This window comes from Megalobrama amblycephala, linkage group LG14 (genome assembly GCF_018812025.1).
Source record: "Megalobrama amblycephala isolate DHTTF-2021 linkage group LG14, ASM1881202v1, whole genome shotgun sequence".
Lineage (NCBI taxonomy): Eukaryota > Metazoa > Chordata > Actinopteri > Cypriniformes > Xenocyprididae > Megalobrama > Megalobrama amblycephala.
In genome coordinates, this window is record NC_063057.1 from 37,632,777 (window position 1) to 37,655,786 (window position 23,010).

The window sequence follows — 23,010 nt, forward strand, 5'->3', positions numbered from 1 at the left end:
GTGTGTGTGTGTGTGTGTGTGTGTGTGTTGGTTTTTGTGGTTTACGAGGACTTTTGACCTGAATACGCACCAGCATTACGGGGACATTTGGGTTTATGAGGACACAGGCCATGTCCTTGTAATTCCGGCAATGTAGATGCCTTTCTCTATGTCCCAGAAGCACCCTCTCCAATTTTCGCGGCATGTCCTTATATACCACAAAAACCTGATTTTATACCATACACTGTGTATCCTCTGTGTACGAGAGTGCGCCCCTGCAGCCGGGTCCTGGTACTGTACCGGCGTCATCGAAAATTTGCATTTTTCACACAAGTGTAAGTATTGAGGCCTGTGATTGGTCAGATCGCTACTGGTAGGCGGGAAATCACGAAAACAAGATGGCGCCGACGGGCGGAGCCTAATTCCGCAGCCCCTATTGGCTGCATACGCAATGAACAACAAGCGAGACAAGATGGCGCCGGTGGGCGGAGCCTCATTCAACTTAAGCGTAGGTCTGTATAACAAGCGAGTTAATGCAAAATACTAATTATTTAAGTGTTATTGCCTATAATTTTTCATTTGTGAATTAAATATATGAATAAATAGTGATCCTCGATTAAAAATATCCCTTAAATGTCATGTAATAAAGTATAAAAGTAACTTGAACGCTGTTTACTCAGTATTTATACAGTTTATTTAGCTCGTTAGCATATGCTATTCATGTAAACACAACCACACATTAACTCGTGCGCTCACATCACATATATTTATTATTATTATTTTAATCCCGTTTATAATGTAATAAGTATGGTTTAATCAGAGTCATGCCTCAAGTTCATTTCCTGTTTGGACCGGATAGAAACTCTGCACCTGAGAAGACATCTGAGCACCTGATGGCGAGGCTGCTGTTATTTTAAAGGTAAGTTATTCTGCTTTTTAAATGTTTGTGGGTCAGTTTGGCTTGTTTGTGCATGTCTTGTAAGCTCTTTGCAGCTCGTTTTACAGTTATAAAGCAGCTAGCTCGCGATGCTAACGGCGCTAGCGAGATTGTGATTGTGTTTAAAGACTGTCAGGAGGGAATCAGCGATGCTTGTCATTTTAAACTGGTTTTCGATTTAACTATAATTGTAACTGCATCATTTTCTGATCACATGCAATAACCTAGCCAAGCCATCATAATAAGGCGTTGTCATGACTACAGTCTATGAAGGGGACGGCATTTCACCCAGTACAGTATCCTCACATACTAGCCTACTGTAAATATTACTACAGTTCTGCTTGATTTAAAGACATTAAGAAACAAAGATGTACTGGCTATGATAAGATGTATCAGAACTGTCAGTCTTATTCAGTCAAATTAATACTGTCAGTATTATTGTCTATAATTTATCAATTGTGAAAATTTATGAAAGAATAGTGATCCTCAATTATACATAATTCTTAAATATCATACAATAAAGTATGAAAATAACTTGCTGTTTACTATAATTTATCTTTTGATGTTTATACTAAAAACAGAAGATGACAGAAGACACATCAGATCATGCTGAAGTGAAACAGTGATGGAGAAAGCCCAAGCTCTGGAGGAAGACATACAGTATTCACAAAGATTCATCAGTGATTTCACCTGTGTCAGGTATATTATATGTTATTTACAGTCATGATTTTACTTGTTTTATTATTAAAGGTTAAATGTTACTCAGGGTAATAGGGCTACACAATATTGCAGAAAAACTGACATTGCAATATTTAGTTTTTCTGCAATTTATATATTGCGATATGAAAACAATTCCACCAGATGAATTGAATAGCTCTATTTGAAAATAATTAATCATTCTAGGATGATTGGGATAATTTTGTAGGGTAGTGCATCTGCGTAGAGAATAATAAACGAATTACAAGCTTAGATAAACACAGTAAAACTAAGATACAAATTAAAATAAGCAGTGCTTTATGTTTTTCAGGTTAATCTATCTGTATTCAGGTACACACATTGAGGAAAGCACGTATGGGTCCAATATTATATGCATCCGTTTTCTTAATTGTTTACAATACAGAGCCGACTGTTTTCGCTGAGAGTGTTTGTTCAAGCTCAAAGATAAGGGAAAGAGAACTGAACTCTGTGTTCACGTGCTGTCTGTCTGTCAGAAAACAGTGCGAGTTCATATTGCGTTTGATGTTTAAATTGACAGGACTTAAAAACACAAGCAAATGATAAGCTTTCACTCTATGATGGTTAAACTTTGCAGTTAATACGTGAATCACATGCGCTCTTAACCGGGGGGCGGCTGGACCGTTCGGATCAACTACGATCCCTATACTTGACATTGCACATCCTGTGATGTGACTTTTGTGGATGCACACATCGGGATACAATGCTAAAACCATACATCATGCAGCCCTAGTCTGTACGGATCACAGATCAACTATAATCCCTATAGCCTACTTGACTTCATTTATACTGCAATGTCACACCCACGGATAGGTATCAGTGACAAAACTATATATTGTGCAGCCCTACATGGCTTTATATATGCATTAGGGCTGCACGATATATTGCATGAGATTGTCACGCGCATTTCGTCAGTAAAGCCGGTTCCCTGATTACCGCTAAATCGCCATCACCTGCTTTCAAATGGAGCGGCATTTAATAGACAGAGCCGTAGATCACTGAAAAGCCACGCAATATCGCACTCATTATCGAAGGCGATTCATCTGCGATATGAACGCGATATTGCGTGGCTTGTCAGTGATCTACGGCTCTGTCTATTAAATGCCGCTCCATTTGAAAGCAGGTGATGGAGATTTAGCGGTAATCAGGGAACCGGCTTTACTGACGAAATGCGCGTGACAATCTCATGCGATATATCGTGCAGCCCTAATATGCATCACATTACATGCGTGTTCATGGCAGTATGTGAGGTTGTGTGTAGCTTTACACCTGTTTTATGAGGACACGTGTTTTATGAGGACATCATGAGAACATGTTCTTTATGTTTGACTTGACTGAAGAATCTCAGTGTGTTGTTAGATTGACACAAGCCTGGTCTAAGAGGACACTAGTTTTACCAGGACTCTGGGGTGCACCCATATGGAAGATTGGGATCGATACTGATAACCCATAATTCACAGCTCACTGTAGCAAATGTCAATATTGAAAACTCATAATTGTGTTTGTTAGATTAGATATAATCATTTTAGAAGTAGGTAAAAAGTAGCACCCTCAGTTGAAATTGACTTTCAATGAGTAATACTGCAATGAATAATTGTTTTTCTTTATTTTGATTTGATTTGTATTTGCTTTTCTTTCTTATTTTCAGATGGTAACTGAGAAGAATCAGATTCAGAAGAATAAGATACAGCAACAATAAAGGTATCCAATAAAGTAAAGTAATAATTGAGTTAGTCCTTAAAGGTGCTAAAGAGGATGTTTTGTTTTATACATTTTTGCAATATTACTTGAAACTGTGTTTACTAACTGATAAAAGACTATTTATTAGGTGCACTGAAAGTAATAATATTAATATACAACATCTGTGCACGAGGTAGGGCCTTAAAAACATCAGCCAATCGTTTACGCGATTGGCCCTCTGGCTTGTCAATCACTGCCGTGACGTTCCTTGTGAGAGACGAGCGCGGCTGCGCGCTCCAGTAACTTTCCACACTCCACAGGCGCCGCATGCAATGTTTTTGTCAGGAGACAGGAGTAACAACTGCAGATTATGAGTTACCTGCGGTGAGTCCGACATAATGAATCCACTAACACGACACAGCGAATGCCGGTGGTAAACACTCGTGTTCCAATACTCGTGCACGAGTTTTGGGAGGCGTTCCCTTGAAATGAGCTGTGAAGGAGGGGGGTTGTTCTTACGCATGCGCTCATTTCAAAAACTCACTAACAGTCTTTGGTTTCTCAGTCGATGAAAAGATCCTCTTTAGCACCTTTTAAAGAATAGAACAGATTTCAGTGTTTCTAAGAAGAAGATTGTTTGCCACAGTTATCAGTCACTGAATTATGATTGTGTGTGTGAAAAGTGAGTCACGATCACTTACTGTACAACTAGCACACCTTGTTTCACCACTATCACTCTCATACATAACCCTAACCCTAACCCTAACCCTGAACTCAGGGCGCCATCCAAATGTATCTAGTTATCAGTGTCCCGGTAAAACTAGTGTCCTCATAGACCAGGCTTGTGTCAATCTAACAACACACTGAGATTCTTCAGTCAAGTCAAACATGAAGAACATGTTCTCATGATGTCCTCATAAAACACGTGTCCTCATAAAACAGTTGTAAAGCTACACACAACCTGACATACTGTGATGAACACACACATAATGTAATGCATATATAAAGCCATGAACATTACCATGGGTTTTTAAATATTGAAATATTGATTTGAAATGGATCTATTTTGTGATCTTGTATATGATCTCAAATCAATATTTCATGTGCACATATTTATTGATCAGTAGCTGTGAATGGGGGACACTGATCATCCTGTCCATGTTTAATTTGCATTAATTACTGTCTGACTGTACATTATCCCTTTGATATATTTCATATATACTGAAGGTTTGTAACTCTTAGGTGAAGTGATTGTATATAAAGCTTTATTTCTTATTTTCAGATAAGCCGTGAGACCCAGCTGTCATCAGTGATGATTGTGCTGCTCTTACTGTGGGACTACACCAGGTAAGTGAGAGTTGTGCTGTAAGAGAATGAGCAAATGTAGCAGAGACACTTGTGAGATCTAGGCTGTTAACATATTCAGACCAGTGTTTATGTCTAATTTGATGTTTGCAGACTCTCAGTGAGGTTGGACCCTCTGCTCTCAAAATGAACACTCTGTCCCAGTCAGAAGTCAGAGATGTACAGAAGGTATTGTTTTTCTTTTTGGAAATCAAATTAGGCATGTGCTGACAGGAAAATTTGGGCCAATTTTGATAACCGATAATTCTTTATATTTGAAAGGCGATAAATGATACATTGGCAGATAAATCTAAATCCAAATTCTAATATACTTTGAGAGCCTGATTACAAAAACAATAGACAGTGTCCCAAACACTTCAGCATAAATCAAACATATACAGTACAGCAGTCTAGTTTGAACCAGTATAAGATTCCTTTACTTTTAAAATGATCTTTACACTACCGTTCAAAAGTTTGGGGTCAGTAAGATTTTTTAATGTTTTAAAAGAAGTATCTTCTGCTCACCAAGCCTGCATTTATTTGATTAAAAATACAAACAAAAACAGTAATATTGTGAAATATTATTCCAATGTAAATCAGCTGTTTTCTTTGTCAATATACAGTAAAGTGTAATTTATTCCTGTGATCAAAGCTGAATTTTCAGCATCATTACTCCAGTCTTCAGTGTCACATGATCCTTCAGAAATCAATCTAATATGATGATGTGATGCTCAAGAAACATTTATTATTATTATCAATGTTGAAAACGGTTGTGTACAATTTTTTTTTCAAAATTCTTCGATGAATAGAAAGTTCAAAAGAACAGCATTTATTTAAAATAGAATATTTTCTAACATTATAATTGTCTTTACTGTAACTTTTGATCAGTTTAACTCATCCTTGATGAATAAAAGTATTGATTAATTTTATTTCTATCCCCCAAAAATAAAATTAAAATTCTTACTGACCCCAAACTTTTGAACGGTAGTGTTTAATGCTACAAAAGATTTAGATTTCAGACAAATGCTGTTCTTTTGAACTTTCTATTCATCATAGCATCATTAAATAAAAATGTAAATAACTGTTTTCAACATTGATAATAATCATAAATGTTTCTTGAGCATCAAATCATCATATTAGAATGATTTCTGAAGGATCATGTGACACTGAAGACTGAAGTAATGATGCTGAAAATTCAGCTTTGATCACAGGAATAAATTACACTTTACTGTATATTGACATAGAAAACAGCTGTTTTAAATTGGAATAATATTTCACAATATTACTGTTTTGTTTGTATTTTTAATCAAATAAATGCAGGCTAGGTGAGCAGAAGATACTTCTTTTAAAACATTAAAAAGATCTTACTGACCCCAAACTTTTGAACGGTAGTGTACATTCATATGGCCAATTTTCTTTATTTAAAAAAAGTGTCAACACTTTACAGTAAGGCTTATTGTTAGTATTAGTTAACATGAGCTAACAATGAATGAACAAATCCTGTAGAAGTTTTATTAATCTTAGTTAAGGTTAATCTCAACATTTCCCAAGACATTTTAGGATCCAGTGTTTTATCTGTTAACCTAAAATATGCGTGTTCATGTTAGTTCACAGTGCATTATTAACTCACATTTACAAGGGTTTTGCTCAGTTGATTCATGTTAGTTAATACAATAACAAATGAGACCTTATTGTAAAGTTGCAAAAAATATATATTGCTACTACTACTACTACTACTACTACTACTACTACTACTACTACTACTACTAATAATAAATAAAATTAAATAAAAATGCAAACAAGTTATTGGTCAACATTACTTAGGCTACATAAAAAGAAACACAATACATGTGCTATGGATGAATAAAATGAAAGCCTGTTGGGAAATGATTTTACTCAAACCATATTGTTGATGAAAATAATAAGAACAATACAAGTTGTAATGTTTTTGAAAAAAAAAGTGTATATAAACATCTTTATTAAACATCTTTAGCATTACTGTTTCAAATAACACTGTTTTAGCATGAATCTGAAGAGCTGAATGAACACCCATAAACCAAAGCGCTTTGTTAGATGGTTTTTAGCTCAACGGGATGCAACTTATATATGATAAAGTAGATATTTATACAAAAAAATTACAACTTATACCTGCACAAAATCATGCACAGATGTACATGAATTAAGTTACAAAGTGTGAACTCCTGTTCTGGATACGCTCCCCACAACAACACACTAAAAAACGGCAACTAATCCAAAATAATTCACAGCGTTTTATTACAGTCGTGTTCTCATTATAATGTTATGTATATATGACAGTCCCAGCCATAGTTATTAATGTTATCCATTGCTGTTTGAGTGCGCATGCTGAAGAGATGATCACCGGTAGGCCTACAATGAAGCGCTTTCCTGCCGCGTTCATTAACTCAACCAAATGCATCCTATATGAGTTTAATCAGATATATATACACAAAATAAAAAATGCAACTTATAATTCCACAAAAGGCTGCGAATGCACAAGCAAACTGACTGTGCTAGTCATAAAGGTGTAACTCCGCAGATGCGCTCTTCGTGTAACAACGCTCTGATTTCACAGATTTGTGATTCACCTAACTGTATCTTCCTTCAAGCAGTTCAATACTATCATGGAGAACAGCGCACATCATATAATCCATTATTTATCAGTGTTAAAATATCGGCCTAGTTCGGACTGAGAATGATAACATTAAAATGAGCATTTATCGGCCAGTAAGATATGGTGGCTGATATATCATGAATCCCTGATTGGTTATGGCAGTATATTTATAGAGTTTTAACTATATGCATGATTAACGTTAACTTATGTCACTGTTTTAAATGTGTAGGTCACTACTATAACACATTAGTTTGATCAGTATTAATACTGAGTGGTTTAAAATGTACCATCATACCTGAAGACATTTGTGTTGAGCACGTGAACACAATAGCCAATCGGATGCGTTTGTTAGTCTGTATGAGTTTTTGTTTAGCGCGAGTGCTGCATGTTGAATCCTTTCATTATAACCAACAAAGTATAGACACAATGCCAATAAGAGATAAAATGCACAACATAGACCGACACACACACACACACACACACAACTTCATTTATTATAACGGACGTTTCTGCAGAAGTGCAGCTTTGTTTCTCGTGTTGTAATCGATAGCTTCAGTGGCTAATATGGCAGCGATCTTTGCTTTCTGTAGGCCTATATAGCACATTTGTTTATGCTGCTAACTACACATTGCATAGTTTCTGGATTGACAAATGTATTTATATGTGCGATTAAATCCAATTGATGCTGATAACCATAGCAATGGGTGGAACAAAATAATCTTGATGCTGTGTGTCAAATGATCTTTTTATTAAGTATTGGAGTGTAAATGTAAAAAATAATAGACCTCCCACTTTTGCAATGTAATGTATTACTTTGTTCATTTGTTCAAACTGGCCACTCAGTGACTTTTTACTTTTAAATGTACAGATATTTAAATATAAAATTGTTCTAAGCTCTTTCTTTTGTCATCTGTCCTGACAGAATTAATTATTTCACTCATGAATGAATAGGATATGTTAATATTCCAAAATTTTTCTTTGCTTTTATTGTGGATTTACTGTCAGTCCTGTGCTCACAGTTCACATGGGTACAGTATTTTGTACTGTGGATACAGTGTTCATCCACCACCACCAAAGACCATTTCTGACCCAGGAAAAACCCTGTATTGTAAAATAGTTTTCATTGTATGTTTTCAGTTGACAGTGATCAGTCAGTGTTAAGTATCTGTACTGCTTCATTTGGATCATCTCTGAATCCTTTGTCTGTCATAGAATGTTTATTTTTCTTTCTTTACCTTGCTTTCAGGTGAGCCCTGAGAAGGACCAGTTATCAATGGACCATCAAGACGGTGTTAGACGGAGAAGGTAATAAAAAGAGCATTGCATCATTTTAGAAAATGCTAGTCTAGTGAGAACTTTTTCACATCATTTTTGGGCCTGTTAACACCTGGTCATTTCATGTGTTTTTTACTGATTTGTTCAAACAATTTCATTTACGATTGGCCACATAAATGTGTCTGTACAGAATCAGGGGCCATATTCACAAAACATCTTAAGGCTAAAAGTAGCTCCTGACATGCCGATTTAGGAGAAACTCTATAATGTCAGTCCTAATTTTTGCTCTTAAGAGTATTTCACAAAACATTTTAGTGCTAAAACTAGCTCCCAAATCTGTAAAAAGTTAGTAGTCAAGAGGACTCCTAAATCACTAAGACCAAATCACAAACAATCCTAATGACCGTTGATGCCAATCCGCCCAAAGACACTGAACACTATTGAGACAATAGCGATAGAGCCTGAACCTTTTCTTCATACATGTAATAAATATTTGGATTTATAGATTTGAATTTATGAAAAAATGCCAAAAATAAATCTATAATAAATAAATAAATAAATAAAGTCCAATTACCTGTAGCAGTTGTTTTCACGAATTCACACTTACAAATAATTGAATAGAGTAAAAAACCAAGTGTAATAAGTGTATTTGGCGTCCTGTTCAAGGCGGTCGAGGGATCCGAGTTTGAAAATTTAGCCCAAATCCATAGTTCTTCCCCGTATCTCCACCGAGAGTGAGGAACGGGGTGGCGACGGGATGCAGAAAACGGTCGAGGTAACTATAGGTGAGATCGGCTCTAGTCAGTGTATATATATCTCCTCTCGAGCCAGTTAGACCGCTTGAACACGCTCCTCCCAAACTTTGTTTATAAAACATCATTTGTCACTCGATTTCTGCAATCTCTCTTGACAAGCGATCTAACCAATTATAACGCTAAATCCGCCATTTTGTCCGACAAAGCAGTCAGGAGTTAGAAGATTAACCTCGGTGGACTTGAACTTGAAAAATGGTGTACTGACATCTTTCTGTGTTTTAAACAACATTCCTTCTGATGTTCATTCATGTTTATTTGATGCTATAAATGAACTAGTAGGAAGAGATGATCGATTCACGAGCCGCTTGAGCTGGGGCGCTACAGCGATCTGTCTTCAATTCCCGCGCTATACGCAGATTTAACAGTATTCACATCATTAAAAGCTACCACTATGAGCTCCATTTTATTGATCATGAGCAGCATCAGCACTGGTCAAATCATTTATTCTCACATCTTTTAATGAAGATGATTGTGTGTTGAGCGTTTTCGACTTTTTAAGTTTCATTTGAGGTATTTTGCACGTCAACTTACTGAAGAGATACTCATCTGTTCATCTGCGCCAACGCATGCTGCAGTAATGCTGTCATATCTTTCTATAACATGCCTATAACACATTCTCACATGTTTATTATTTAGTATTTTTGGGAGGAGTAAAATGTATTATTGTATTATTGTATATATTGTTTTAGACTACGTCCAGAAGTGATTTGAGCGATCAGATTTAAATCCGTCTCGAATGCGTTTCGGGGGGCATTTACACCTGGTCTTTTTATGATTGCATAGCAATCCATTCTGAGAAAATGCATGAAGTGACCAGGTGTAAACAGGTTTTAAAAAAACCGTTTGAACCAAATGAGCTGAAAATATTTTTATATGCCTCATAATAGTGCTGGGCGGTATGACCAAAAATTTATATCACGGTATTTTTCAAAATTATATCGGTTTCACGGTATATGACGGTGTGTATATATATAAATCCCTATACGTGACCGGGCGTTAACCACATTTTCTACTGGTTGAGAGAGGAAATACTGCAGTAGATTGACTAGAATGCCCTGTTTTACTGTCATGATGAGAGAATATTGTAGAAAAATTCCACACTAGAGTTAATACAGGTTTACAAAACCCCACAAAATGATGCTGTGGGGAGACAACAACCAATAAAACACAGACCTGCAACACACTCATTACAGACACATGAATATTAAAATATGACCATGGAGATAGAAAAAAAAAAAGGTTGAGGGCACCTTAAGCATTTTAATAATCTAACGCTATAACAACAAACTGCCAAAAATAGGGAGAAACGCGGAAGAACATTTAAACTGTCTAAGGATATTTTCAGTACATTTAAGAGCACTACAGTCTCTGAACAAATGACACACATAAGTTTAACACAGAAAGAATAAAGCAGTTACATTTTTGACCATTCTTCTTTGAATTGTCAGTCTATTTATTAACTTACATCGTCTTCTGTGTAGCAGAATAACAAACTGTTTCATCGCGGTCATGATCAGACGTACAGTTCAGTGTCCTTTGCATAACGTTACATTTCATTTGAAGAAGACGTGATGAAATATGTGCGCATACACGCTGCTGGTTCATGTTTAGAGCACTAGAGTATATGAAATAGGTCCATAAAAAACGTCAACATGCTCGCTCCGGTCTATATAATATGATCCATGTGGAGAAAGTTGTTAATTTCATCACGGCGCTCCGCGCAGAAACCGCTCTATCTCGCGTGCTGGTTGAATTCTCAGCTGTAATCAAGGACTGAATCCGAAATCGCCCCCTATAACCTCAAATAGGGCATTATTTGAGGCGACAGCCATTTGTAGTGGCGCCCGAAACCATAGTGGACGTTATTGAGTGCACTCATTCAATCCCACAATGCACCACAATGAGTGTACAGCCGATGCACACACAACGGCTTTCCGAATTCACTCACTCGTTTTCATTCATTCTTTCAAGTGAATAATATAAGTGGATAACGCAGGGAATAGTGAATGAGGCTTTAGGGGGTGATTTCAGACTTACTGTGATGCGATCTCAGCTGTGCTCTCACTACAGTGCAACAGTGAAACGGGACGCTCTCAAACAGTGACGGGCTGCGCCGCGTTCTGAACGTTGGTTAAGCGACACATACGGTATTGCGGTATCATCAAAATTCATATCATAACAAAAATAAATACCGGTATTCGGTATGAACCGGTATAGTGCCCAGCACTACCTCATAATAAGATAAATTTTGGTCTTTGTGTTTTGTTTCATTGCTTTGGCAAAGCATTTCAAACAAACTAAAATCAACAGCACGATGTGGCTTTGTGCCCTTATCAAATTGCAAAAGCTGATAATTTATTAAGACTGTAGTCCATTGCGCTCCCAGTTTCAAAGTGGAGAGCACACTTTGCTCACTCGATCATCTTGTGATTCTGTGTTTTCCACGTCTCAGTTCACAGGGAATGAATGCAGTGAACTCTATCTCAGCATGTGCCTTGAGTTTAACATGCATTTGGGAACGCAACGAGCACCAGTTACACATTTCACATTCGCATTATTTACAAAATTTGTGTGGCCAGTTGTTTCAAGTATTTCACCTGATTTGTAATGAGATGCATTTATAAACCTGTTTTCACTGAAACAGTTTAAGCAAAGAAATGAAGACAGAAATATTGTAATGTCATATTGTAAAATAATTTTTCATTTACAGTAGTAGTATATTTCTGTCTTGGCAATAATTCTAATAATAGTCATCTAAAAGTATTAGTTATTATTATTATTTTTATTTATTATTAAACAGCATAAAGTTTCATAAATTACTTTTGAAAACAGGTTAAACCGAAGATGTTCTTGTGTTTTAAAATTCTGTTTTTCTTCAAGATGAGATCAGTATGATGGATCCTGATGCCAGTGATCCTGATGAAAGCGTTTCTCAGGATGTTGTTCCTGCTGGAGCTGTGCAGGCGTCTCCAGTAATGCTGGTATGTGTTAACTAACAGGTTTATGTTTATTATTATTTTAGATTATTTCCATAAATACAATGCATAGATACAATTCTATATTTATAGTTCAACTTAACATTTGTATTTTCACGAAAGAAAAATGGTTTTAAGCCAGTTATTTATATCTATTGCTGTAGTGTGTCAGTAGGAAATATCAGTTTATATTTCCAAAAATTCCTTTTGCCATTAATTGAAATAATTAATGAGCAATAATCAGTTATTATATACAGAGATTTTTGCACTTATATAGTGCAACTTTTCTATAAGAATATTATTGGAATCAGGGTTGCACCAACATTGTAAATCTGGTTGATACAAATGAGTTTATCATTTTCGTTGGTAAAACACTTGGAGATGTTTAAAGGGATAGTTCACCCAAAAATGAAAATTTGATCTTTATCTGCTTACCCCCAGCGCAGCCAAGATGTAGGTGACTTTGTTTCTTCAGCAGAACACAAATGATGATTTTTAACTCCAACCATTGCCGTCTGACAGCTGTATAATGGGTGTCAATGGGAGCACAATTTATGAGTCAAACATGCACAGACAAATCCAAATTAAACCCTGCGGCTCGTGACGACACATTGATGTCCTAAGACACGAAACGATCGGTTTGTGTGAGAAACCGAACAGTATTTATATCATTTTTTACCTCTAATACACCATGTCCAACTGCGTTCAGCACTCGGTTAGTGAGGTCTGATCGCACTCTGATAACGGCAGTGATGTCTCCAGCATATACTTCAATGAGTGCCAGACATTACTTCCGCTGTCAGAGCGTGATCAGACCTCACTGGTGTATTAGAGGTAAAAAATGATATAAATACTGTTCGGTTTCTCGCACAAACCGATCTTTTCGTGTCTTAGGACATAAATGTGTCGTCACGAGCCGCAGGGTTTAATTTGGATTTGTCTATGTATATGTTTTGACTCTTATAAATTGTGTTTCCATTGACACCCATTATACAGCTGTCAGACTGCAACGGTTGGAGTTAAAAATCATCATTTGTGTTCGACTGAAGAAACAAAGTCACCTACATCTTGGCTGCGCTGGGGATAAGCAGATAAACATCACATTTTCATTTTTGGGTGAACTATCCCTTTAACAGGCTGATAACATTTAATCTCCAGAATAATATTTTGTGTCACTTGAAATTTTATTTTTAGATATCAGGTGTATAACCAGTTTTAAGTTCTAGGTATTTGAGAGTTAAATCTTAGTTTTCTGATCAGTATATAACTGATTTCTTGCAGATGTTCAGAAGATGCCCATTTGGAAAACTGCTGAGTTTGTCAAGGTACCTGAGGTTTAAATTCGAGTACAACCATCATTGTAAGTACATGAGCTCTCAAAGAGTGTGAGCTTAATAAAGTATGTATTCATCTGTACAGAGAATGAGAGTTCGGCAGAAATTAAAAAACGGAAAGGAAAAGGACAAAAGGTTTGCTGGTCAGATGCTGAAGTTACAGCTGTAATTGATCATTTTAAGGCACATATGACCAAAGGAAAATTGTGGACAAAACACAAGAGATTTTGTAAGAAATCAAGGAATTAGCTTGAAAAGAAAAGCACAAAATAAGTGATGTTACATTGTGTCTCATTTGATGCTGTTCTATAAGGATTATTATTTTAGTTGTTGGTTATGTTAGTTTCATTCTAGAGCATGAATATACTAAGACTTCACTCTGTAAATCTCTAAAGTTTAACTGTTCTTTAAAGCAGTAGTTTGTCACAAAAACATGAAAACTTAATATTCAACATTATTATTGATCTGACTGCATTGACACTATTGTATGAGAACTGAACTGAGCTGGACGATGACATCACTGTTGTCTCCAGATCTGCTGCTGCTGTATAGATGAAGTGAACTAAATTAATAACTGATGAGTTTTACAACGTAATTGAATCAACACTGAACTGACTCGGGCTGAACAATGACACGATACTCTTCTAGAGCTGCTGTACAGCCCAAACAATCTTTGTTGAACAATGTTCCTGTTATGAGGGCTGCTTTGAAACAATATGTAGTTTAAAAAGCGCTTTATAAATAAAGGTGACTTGACTTGACTCAACAATTCTGTTCACATTTTTTCAAAGTTTTGAATGGTTGCCATTTCAATATGTCAAAACAGTAATGATGCTGTATGCTTTCTGAAAGATTACACAGTTGTGCATGTGTTATTGACCTAGTTTTTTTTAGTTGTGGATTTCATTTTCCCCTTAAAATGGCATTCCATGCTGGTATTACATCGTTAAAACTGGAAAAACTCAATGTTTATGTTGTTATTTTAAGTCATAATTAAAGTACTTCTAATACACACTGGTCCCTGTAATGTTGGAGTGTGTCAGGTGTGTATTGTGTTTAAGATCAGGTACTCATTAATCACCTCAGTCTTAGTAATACACCATATCGTCAGGTTTGTGTGTTGTGTGTGTGGTCATGTACCTGTAAAACACACTAGTCCCTGTAATCCAGAGAAATGACATGTTTTGTGTATTGTACAATAGGTGTCCTCAAATCAGGTTGTACCCAAAAATCACAATTATGTCATAGGCGGGAACATTTTAGGATGGGCGGGAATGTCCTTGTATACCACTGATATATCAGGTTGTCATATTTTCCGTTCTGTTGTGTGTAAAGAAACTTTAAAGCCAGATTTGTGATCTGCAGATCAAAACAAAATTGTTGATAGTTTTATCATCACTGTAGGGCATCGGGAAAGGTGTGTCCCCCTAAACCACAATCCTACTGGTTTGAGCATCAAAGTCCTCGTAAACCACAAAAACGTGTGTGTGTGTGTGTGTGTGTGTGTGTGTGTGTGTGTGTGTATTTTGAACTCTACTGAATGTGCAGTACAGACATTTCTTAACTTCATCTTAACTTTAAACAGCACCAAATCTTCAACATTCACAAAAAAACCTGAATCTTCTGATAAAATCAAACATTTGCTTCAAAACCATGTAATGTGTGCTCAAAATTAAACAAGTCTTTCAGATCATAGACTCACTGACTAGATCATTCTGTACACACACTACATTAAAAACTGTTTTTTTTTTTAAATAAATAAATTTTGAATTAAAAAAGTATAGTAATCACAAACAGTAAAGTGTGAATATAATGTGTACGATACAGATTTCTGCAAAATAAAACTACAGTAATCTAACTGCAAAAGCCAAAGAGCAAAGAAAGCTGTAAATGAAAAGCACATTACACTTTTCTACTCAACACACGCTTAAAAAAAAAAAAAAAAAAAAAAGCCTCCTGAGAACAGAAAGACAAAATTGTCTTTGTTTTGGCCTGATTCTGCTCAAAATGACATTACACCAGTTTTTGATTTCTCTTGAAGTATATTGGGGAACACCTGGGTGGAGTTTGAGCTAAAATTGTAATTAGCTGTTTAGAATTATTATTACTTCATTTTCTGCTAAGATTTTCTATATTTCAAAATAATTACTGTAGAAATGCATGAAAAAAAAAAAAAAAAACATAATGGTTTTCATTAATTTTGAAAGCAGTGTGTTAGCATTTGAAAAATGTGCTGCACATATATAGTGTTTAATTATTCACGTAAACACCCCTGCTGGCCTCACTAACACTTATGGTGTGCCTGAGAAATTATTTGCAATTTGTGATAAATCAGCAGGATCAAGTACAAGAGATAAGCATGAGGTTTTGAAAGGGTGAGCAGTGTTACACGATTTATTTATTTATTTATTTTCGAAAAGTGTTCTCGCAACAATTTTAATTTGGCTCAACCTATGAGAGCCACCAATTTCTGATGTCGTGTCAGAAAGCAGACCACAAACCCTTATACCAGTTTGTTGCTCTTTTTTGCATTGAATCAGTCTGCTGTCCCCGCCGCAGAATTGTTGACTTCCTCTTTCAGGAGCCAATCACTTCCTCAGTTTAAGAAGTTTAAGACACCTCTTCTACAAGAACTTAAGCTCCCACACATCAAAAGTCACGCAGGCACTTATACACTTACACAAAAAGCCTTGGCTCCAGTAAAGTTATAAAAATATTGTATTAAATTGTGATATACTAATATACTGTACCTTATATTCACTGACAATTGCAGGTAGTTTAAATTTTGTTTAATAACTTCTTGAACCTGAAGCCATTCACACATTTAAAGCAGGAAACATACTGAGCGGCATGCGTGTAATGAACCCCACCTCCTAAAAAGATAATACACGTCCCATATGTGGGGATTTGCACAACTCAAGCAGTGAAATAACTGTGCAATCTTAAAAACCAACAAAGAAGTAAGACTTGAAGGACCTTTTGAGACTTTTTGCTTCAAATGAAGACAATGAAGATTGTGCCACTGGGGGTTATTATTTTCCTCTGTAAGGTAGGATTGAAAGGCACTTTCCAAAACTCTCGATTTCTTTATTAGTGTGCATGTTCATTAATATGTTTAATGAAGTCGAGATCTAGTATTAAAAGGTTACAACATCTTAATATCCCGAACTAAACAGCAATATCAAAGGTTTAAGAGAGCAAAAAAAAAAAAGAAAAGTTGTCTGTGTTTTTGCTGTCACTGTGTTATTTTATATTATAAGTTACTTTTATGTTGCAGGGGTTGATTTGATCAAAACTATCAGCCTAATGCCTTTTTTTCCTTTTGTTATATGAAGTCAAGTGTTTTAAGACTTTTAACTCAATAGGACACACTTAAACAGTTTGTGATTGTGGTGCTTCATTTACAAATGTTTTACAAAATTGTTTTACAAAATTTAAAGTGCAAATTGTCCTGTAGGTTCATAGAGTTTTGCTGGTGTTTGTGTCTGAATGAGAAAAGAATTTGTGTAATTTGAAAGATGTGGTCATTGAACACATTTAGTGCCAAAGCAATGATAAATGATCCACAGTTTAGCCCACATAGACTGCTGTTGAGCTGGAAGTGATTAAATACTCAAAATAACTTAAATTTCAAGTGTATATATGTTACAAAATTTTATATTTTTCAAATTAGGTCTTTTTGTGTGAATATGTGGAGGGGTCTTCATGTACTCCTGGCTTTGAGTCGGAGTTGCTGGTGTTTAAAGTGCACAGAGATCACCTTCACCAAGGAGCAATACTAGGAAGAGGTAAGCTGTGTTCACAAATCACTTTAAATAAAACACTGAAGCAACTTAACACTGAGAGTTTTTGTTTAAATATTTTTAGTATTTGGCTAAATAATCTCTCTACACAATGTAATCTTTTTAACTGTGGACTATAACAGTTATAAATTGTATAAACTCTACTAAATTAGTTTTTGTTGTAGCTCACAATGAGTGTTGATTAGTGATGTTAATATCAATGTGTCGTCAGTAGCTGATGCTATCAGATCATGGGTGTTCGTCAAGCTCAAACCACATTTCAACAAATCTTTGAATTGCTCACATTGCAATGACTTTAAAAGTATCTTGTTCAAGACTCACCATCTTTGAGTAAATGAGGAAAATCAGCCATCACTTGTCGCACTAGTTCTGCTGCTGTGAGGCGTTACATGAAGCAGGATCCTGAGGATCTGATGTTGAGCTTGAGGCTATAGAGAACAAGATGGATTTCTCCCTTTCTTTCTTGCTCTCGCCGGACTGTCTGCAGTGTGTTTCTTGGTGAACACATGAGGAACTATGGCAAAAAACGTCAGCTTGCTTTTTTGGTTGGAATTTCTGAAAACTCTGGGTTCAGGCCAAATTGTGAGTTCGGAGCCCTCCCCTCGGACAGCACACCAAATACGCATATTATATTCTATATACGATTATATGTAAGTGCAAGCTCGTGAAATTGAAGTACTGGTACTTTTGCAAACACTGTTTCAGACCATCGTCACACCTGGAGGGTGTTCCCATAGCATCAGCTGCTGACACAGCGTCTTGTTCCTCTCTCAGGGAACCAGGTTTACGTAAATGATTTATTGTACCAATTGAATCTCTTTTTCTCACAGTAATTTTTAATACATGCGATGGAAGAACAGGAACGCTCTTTCAGTCCTCTGACGAGTGGTTTGATGTGGACACTGATGGGACTGTAACCCTGAAGAGAGAAGTGGATCTTCATGAAGGTCACAAGGTGTTTTCTGTGCACGCTTGGGACTCCAGTGGCAAGAAGCACACGGTGTCTGTCAGAGTCGAGCGTGTCCACCATCATGAGGACCATCACATGGACACGGTCATGAACATCTCCTCTCCACAGGTACAAACAAGTTCCTTCAAGAAACTGCTGTCAGTACAGTACAAGACTGACCTCTGTTGGAGATTTCAGTTCTTATGTGTGCTACTTTACTATGAACATATTCAGTGATCAGTTTCTGTACATGTTTAGGACTAATTATTGGAGGCGTGTGATAAAATCATGAAATGTCCAATCCCTACTGATGAATGTAATTTGTCTCAGCCCTCTGATCATTCTCAAACACAAAATGAGTCTGATGATATGTTCAATTTATGCAAAGCTGAATCCTAATCCTAAGATTACCTTAACTTTTAGAAATGTTTTATATTCTACTCCATTTATTATATTTAATTGAATACAGCCAGTATCACCCTACACTCAAAAAAAAAAAAAAAAAAAAAAAAAAAAAAAAAGATTTGATGCTGTTCACTGTTACGGTCTGGTGTTGCAGAGACGAGGCGGTCACGGATTTCCACAGCAAATAGGTATTTATTAACAAAGCAGTAAGCAAGAGTAACAACATCCAAACACATCTAACTAACATAGGACAGACAAGGAGTGAAGGGAGTGAGTCCATATAAAAAGGGAGTGCAGATGATAAGGTCCAGGTGTAGCTGATAAGTGATGAGTGAAGATTAGGAGCTGACAAAGGAAGTGAGTGCAGGTGAGGAGACAAGAGGATCATGGGAATTGGAGTCCTGGAGACGAGGGAACTGTGACAGTACCGCCCCCTCCCGGTAGGCGCGACCTCGCGCCGTAGATGTAACACCAGGGAGGGGGGGTGGGCGCCCTGGAGACCTCATGCCGGTGCAGGGAGAGGCATGGGTAGGAGTGGAGGTCTCCAGGGCGGGTCCATGAGCCATGGCAGGTCAGGTACAGCGGGCGGCCATGGCGGGTCAGGTACAGCGGGCGGCCATGGCGGGTCAGGTGCAGCGGGCGGCCATGGCGGGTCAGGTGCAGCGGGCTGCCATGGCGGGTCAGGTGCAGTGGGCCGCCACGGTGCTCTTTGAGGCCCACCCACCTGTATCCCACCCCTGGGTACCTGGCCCCCCCAAAAAAAAATACTTGGGGAGGTTAAGGAGGGACTCCAGGAGTCTGCGGAATGGTGTGGGTTTGTGGACAGGAGTGAGCTCGTGGGCAGCAGGAGCGGCTGGCTCGGCGGCTGAGACTGGAGCGGCTGGCTCGGCGAGGGCTGGAAAAGGGGTCCAGTCCATCCCCTCAAATTCAATCAGAATCCCCACAGGCACTGGGGCTGGCTCTGTGGAGATTGGAGAAGTTTGCTCGGCGGCGGCGGTTGGAGCGGAGGGCTCGGCGGCGGCGGCTGGAGCTGTATGCTCAGATAGGGCTGGAACGGCTTTCTTCCTCCTCCTCTGCTTTCTGGACCCAGCGGAGGAGTGAGGGTCCAGTGTAATACAGGGAGAACGTTCACCGGAGGGGTAAGCGGAGGAATACGGAGGCTGACTAACTAGCCCTGCCGACCGTGTTTCCGGACGGACTGGAGCCCAACACTCATCCTGAACCTTTTCCACATAGAATTTGGAATCATTCAAAAACAAAATAAAAAATTGATAGTTTCGCTTAAGGAGAGACGATAATCAGGTTCATCCAAACGAAGAGTGTTGTCATCCAGCCCGTCCAAAAACAGGGCGATTAAATAAGCATCGGGCCAGTTAGTCAGATAAGCGAGCTCTACAAACTCCTCCACATACCTCTCCAGTGAACGTCCCATCTGGAAGAGTCCTATAAGCCGTTCCGCCGCAGAGAGAGGTGGTGAAGGAGTGGGAGCCGTTGTGGGTACAGGCACCAGAAAGATACCAATCTTAAAATTGTGGATGTCCAATCGGTTTTGGTCTGTCCTTCTGTTACGGTCTGGTGTTGCAGAGACGAGGCGTTCACGGATTTCCACAGCAAATAGGTATTTATTAACATAAAGCAGAGAGTAACAACATCCAAACACATCTAACTAACATATAGGACAGACAAGGAGTGAAGGGAGTGAGTCCATATAAAAAGGGAGTGCAGATGATAAGGTCCAGGTGTAGCTGATAAGTGATGAGTGAAGATGAGGAGCTGACAAGGGAAGTGAGTGCAGGTGAGGAGACAAGAGGATCATGGGAATTGGAGTCCTGGAGACGAGGGAACTCTGACATTCACTTTATTTAAACAATTTATTTTGATTCAACACTATTGTATCAGGTTTCTGGTTTAAATGTGATTGATTCATGTTAAATTGACTTGAAACGATTACTCTTTGACTTAACTTGATGTTTTCATATTGGAATAACATGTTTAAATCAAGTAAACCCAACCAGGACTCAATCAAACAGGATTTTCACTTCCCATCATGCTTTGCAAAGGGGCTGAACTAGGAGTGTAAATGTTGAAATAAAGTTTTGTTTTAAGCAGTTTTTAGGAAGATGAGAAAATGGAAAGACTTTTTAATGTTTACTGTTCTATTATGTTGGTATTTAAAAGTTTCTGTTAATTAATACCATTGTGGTGAATTGTTGCACTTGTGCTTGGGTTGAGGACCTGCTAACAACCTTTCAAATTACTTTAATAAGAAAGTAATCACTGTGGTAGTGCTCTGAGTTGCATTTCCCAAAAGCATTGTAATCCTATGTTGACTGTAAAACCATTGCCACCATTGAACTTATGATCAATTTAGGTTTTACAATGTTTTTGGTTAAGGCAATTTAGGATGAATCCAGTATCACATATAGATTTCTAACACAGAACATCACAAAAGTTATGTAAATCACAAAATTAAACAAGAAGAATTAATTGTAAAAATCAATGTATATGAAAACAATTTACTTTTTATTTATTTATTTATTGCTTTTTATTTATTTCCCAAAACATTGCAAATTAGTTGGGCTGACACTATTAAATTAAGCTGTGTCCAACCATAGTAAATAAGTTGAATCAACCTTAATAAATTAAGTTGACCCAACGTAAGTACATTAAATTGGAATAACAGAATTGCATAATGCTGAAATAAAGCAACTTAATCATGTGTAAATCCTTTCCATGATTTTTTTATGTTTGTTCAAAGAATTATTTTTATGAGTGTAAACTGGACCCATAGGGACCCAAACGTTTACCCCTCCCCATATATTAATACTGTTGCAGACTGATTTTAATACAGTCAGTAGCTGTCATAAACATTTTGAGATGCAAAAAATATCCAAATATTTGATGACTTGTGTGCTGTATTAAATTGTGAAAAAAAAAAAATAAATAAATAAAAAAAAATAAATAAAATGTTTTGTTGCTCATTGTCTTTTACAAACTTTTTCAGATGGATTCTCACTCTGATGATCTGGTTCTGATGTTTCCAAAGTCTTCGACGGGTCTAAAGAGAGCAAAGAGAGGTTGGATTATTCCTCCAATCAATGTAATAGAGAATAGCAGAGGTCCTTACCCACAGTGGCTGGTCCAGGTGAGTGAAAGTCATGAAGGGAATGTTCAAAATTAGATGGTTGTGAAAGAGGTTTGTCTGTTATTGACTTTGTTCTCTTATTGCTTTCTGTATTTAGATAAAGTCAGACTTGTCTTTAGAAGCTCAGATGGCATACAGTATCACAGGTGAAGGAGCAGATCTGGACCCTAAGGGGCTTTTCACTGTAGACAGATTATCAGGATATCTGTTTGTGACTCGACCACTCGACAGAGAAACAAAAGCTTCATACAGAGTAAGCTGATTTTTAGTTTAACTTTTAAATTCAATATTTAGTCCTTAGTTTATTTCAGTGTTGGATTGTTCAATCTTAATTCTTTGAAAGCTGTCATCAGTTAATCAGATAAAATGACTTGACATAGTTTTCTTTTCATGTGTTTTCAGAAACCATACATTTTTTTGTAGTTTTTGTATCTACTAAACATTAAGCTAACAGACATGGACTAAAAGACACAACTATGATTTTGATTTGATTGTATTTTCAAACAGATATTTGTCTCTTAACATGCCTGTATTTCTTCTCCTGTCTTTAGCTTATAGTTCATGCTACTGGAGTTGGTGTGACTATAATAGAAAAGCCAATGGAAATTATTGTAAGTGTGATGGACCAAAATGATAATAGGCCTGTTTTTACTCAAAATCCATTCAGTGGAAATGTTCCTGAAGCTGCTGGAATAGGTAGGTGTATGGTGCAGTTTCTCAGTGAAATTGTTTTTAGCAGTTTTCCCCCCAAATGCCTCTTCAGCTCGTACCACCTAATCAGTCTTTATTCTTCTCTCTCTGAAGGTCATGAGTTTATGACAGTCACAGCCACTGATGCAGATGATCCAGAGACTGACAATGCAGAAATCAGATACTCAATTGTCAAGCAAGAACCAGAATCACCAAATCCAAACATGTTTCAAATCAACTCTGTTACTGGAGGAATTCGTGTGAATTCTTTAGGTTTGGACAGAGAGGTGAGAAATCTGATGAATGAATCTC

General features: G+C 37.1%; 1 protein-coding gene across 1 annotated transcript in view; it reads left to right on the forward strand.

The window, feature by feature from the left end:
* LOC125244462 (protocadherin Fat 3-like) overlaps positions 1-23,010 on the forward strand; it is a 108,740-nt gene continuing 85,730 nt past the window's right edge. The window contains 15 exon segments of the mRNA XM_048154541.1: positions 1-898; positions 1,498-1,615; positions 3,300-3,352; positions 4,614-4,678; positions 4,790-4,864; positions 8,554-8,612; positions 12,278-12,378; positions 13,654-13,697; positions 13,792-16,755; positions 17,380-17,494; positions 18,340-18,587; positions 21,868-22,008; positions 22,106-22,261; positions 22,560-22,704; positions 22,813-22,985. Of these exon segments, the coding sequence (XP_048010498.1) occupies positions 16,705-16,755; positions 17,380-17,494; positions 18,340-18,587; positions 21,868-22,008; positions 22,106-22,261; positions 22,560-22,704; positions 22,813-22,985 (1,029 nt within the window). The 5' untranslated portion in view covers positions 1-898; positions 1,498-1,615; positions 3,300-3,352; ... (4 more) ...; positions 13,654-13,697; positions 13,792-16,704.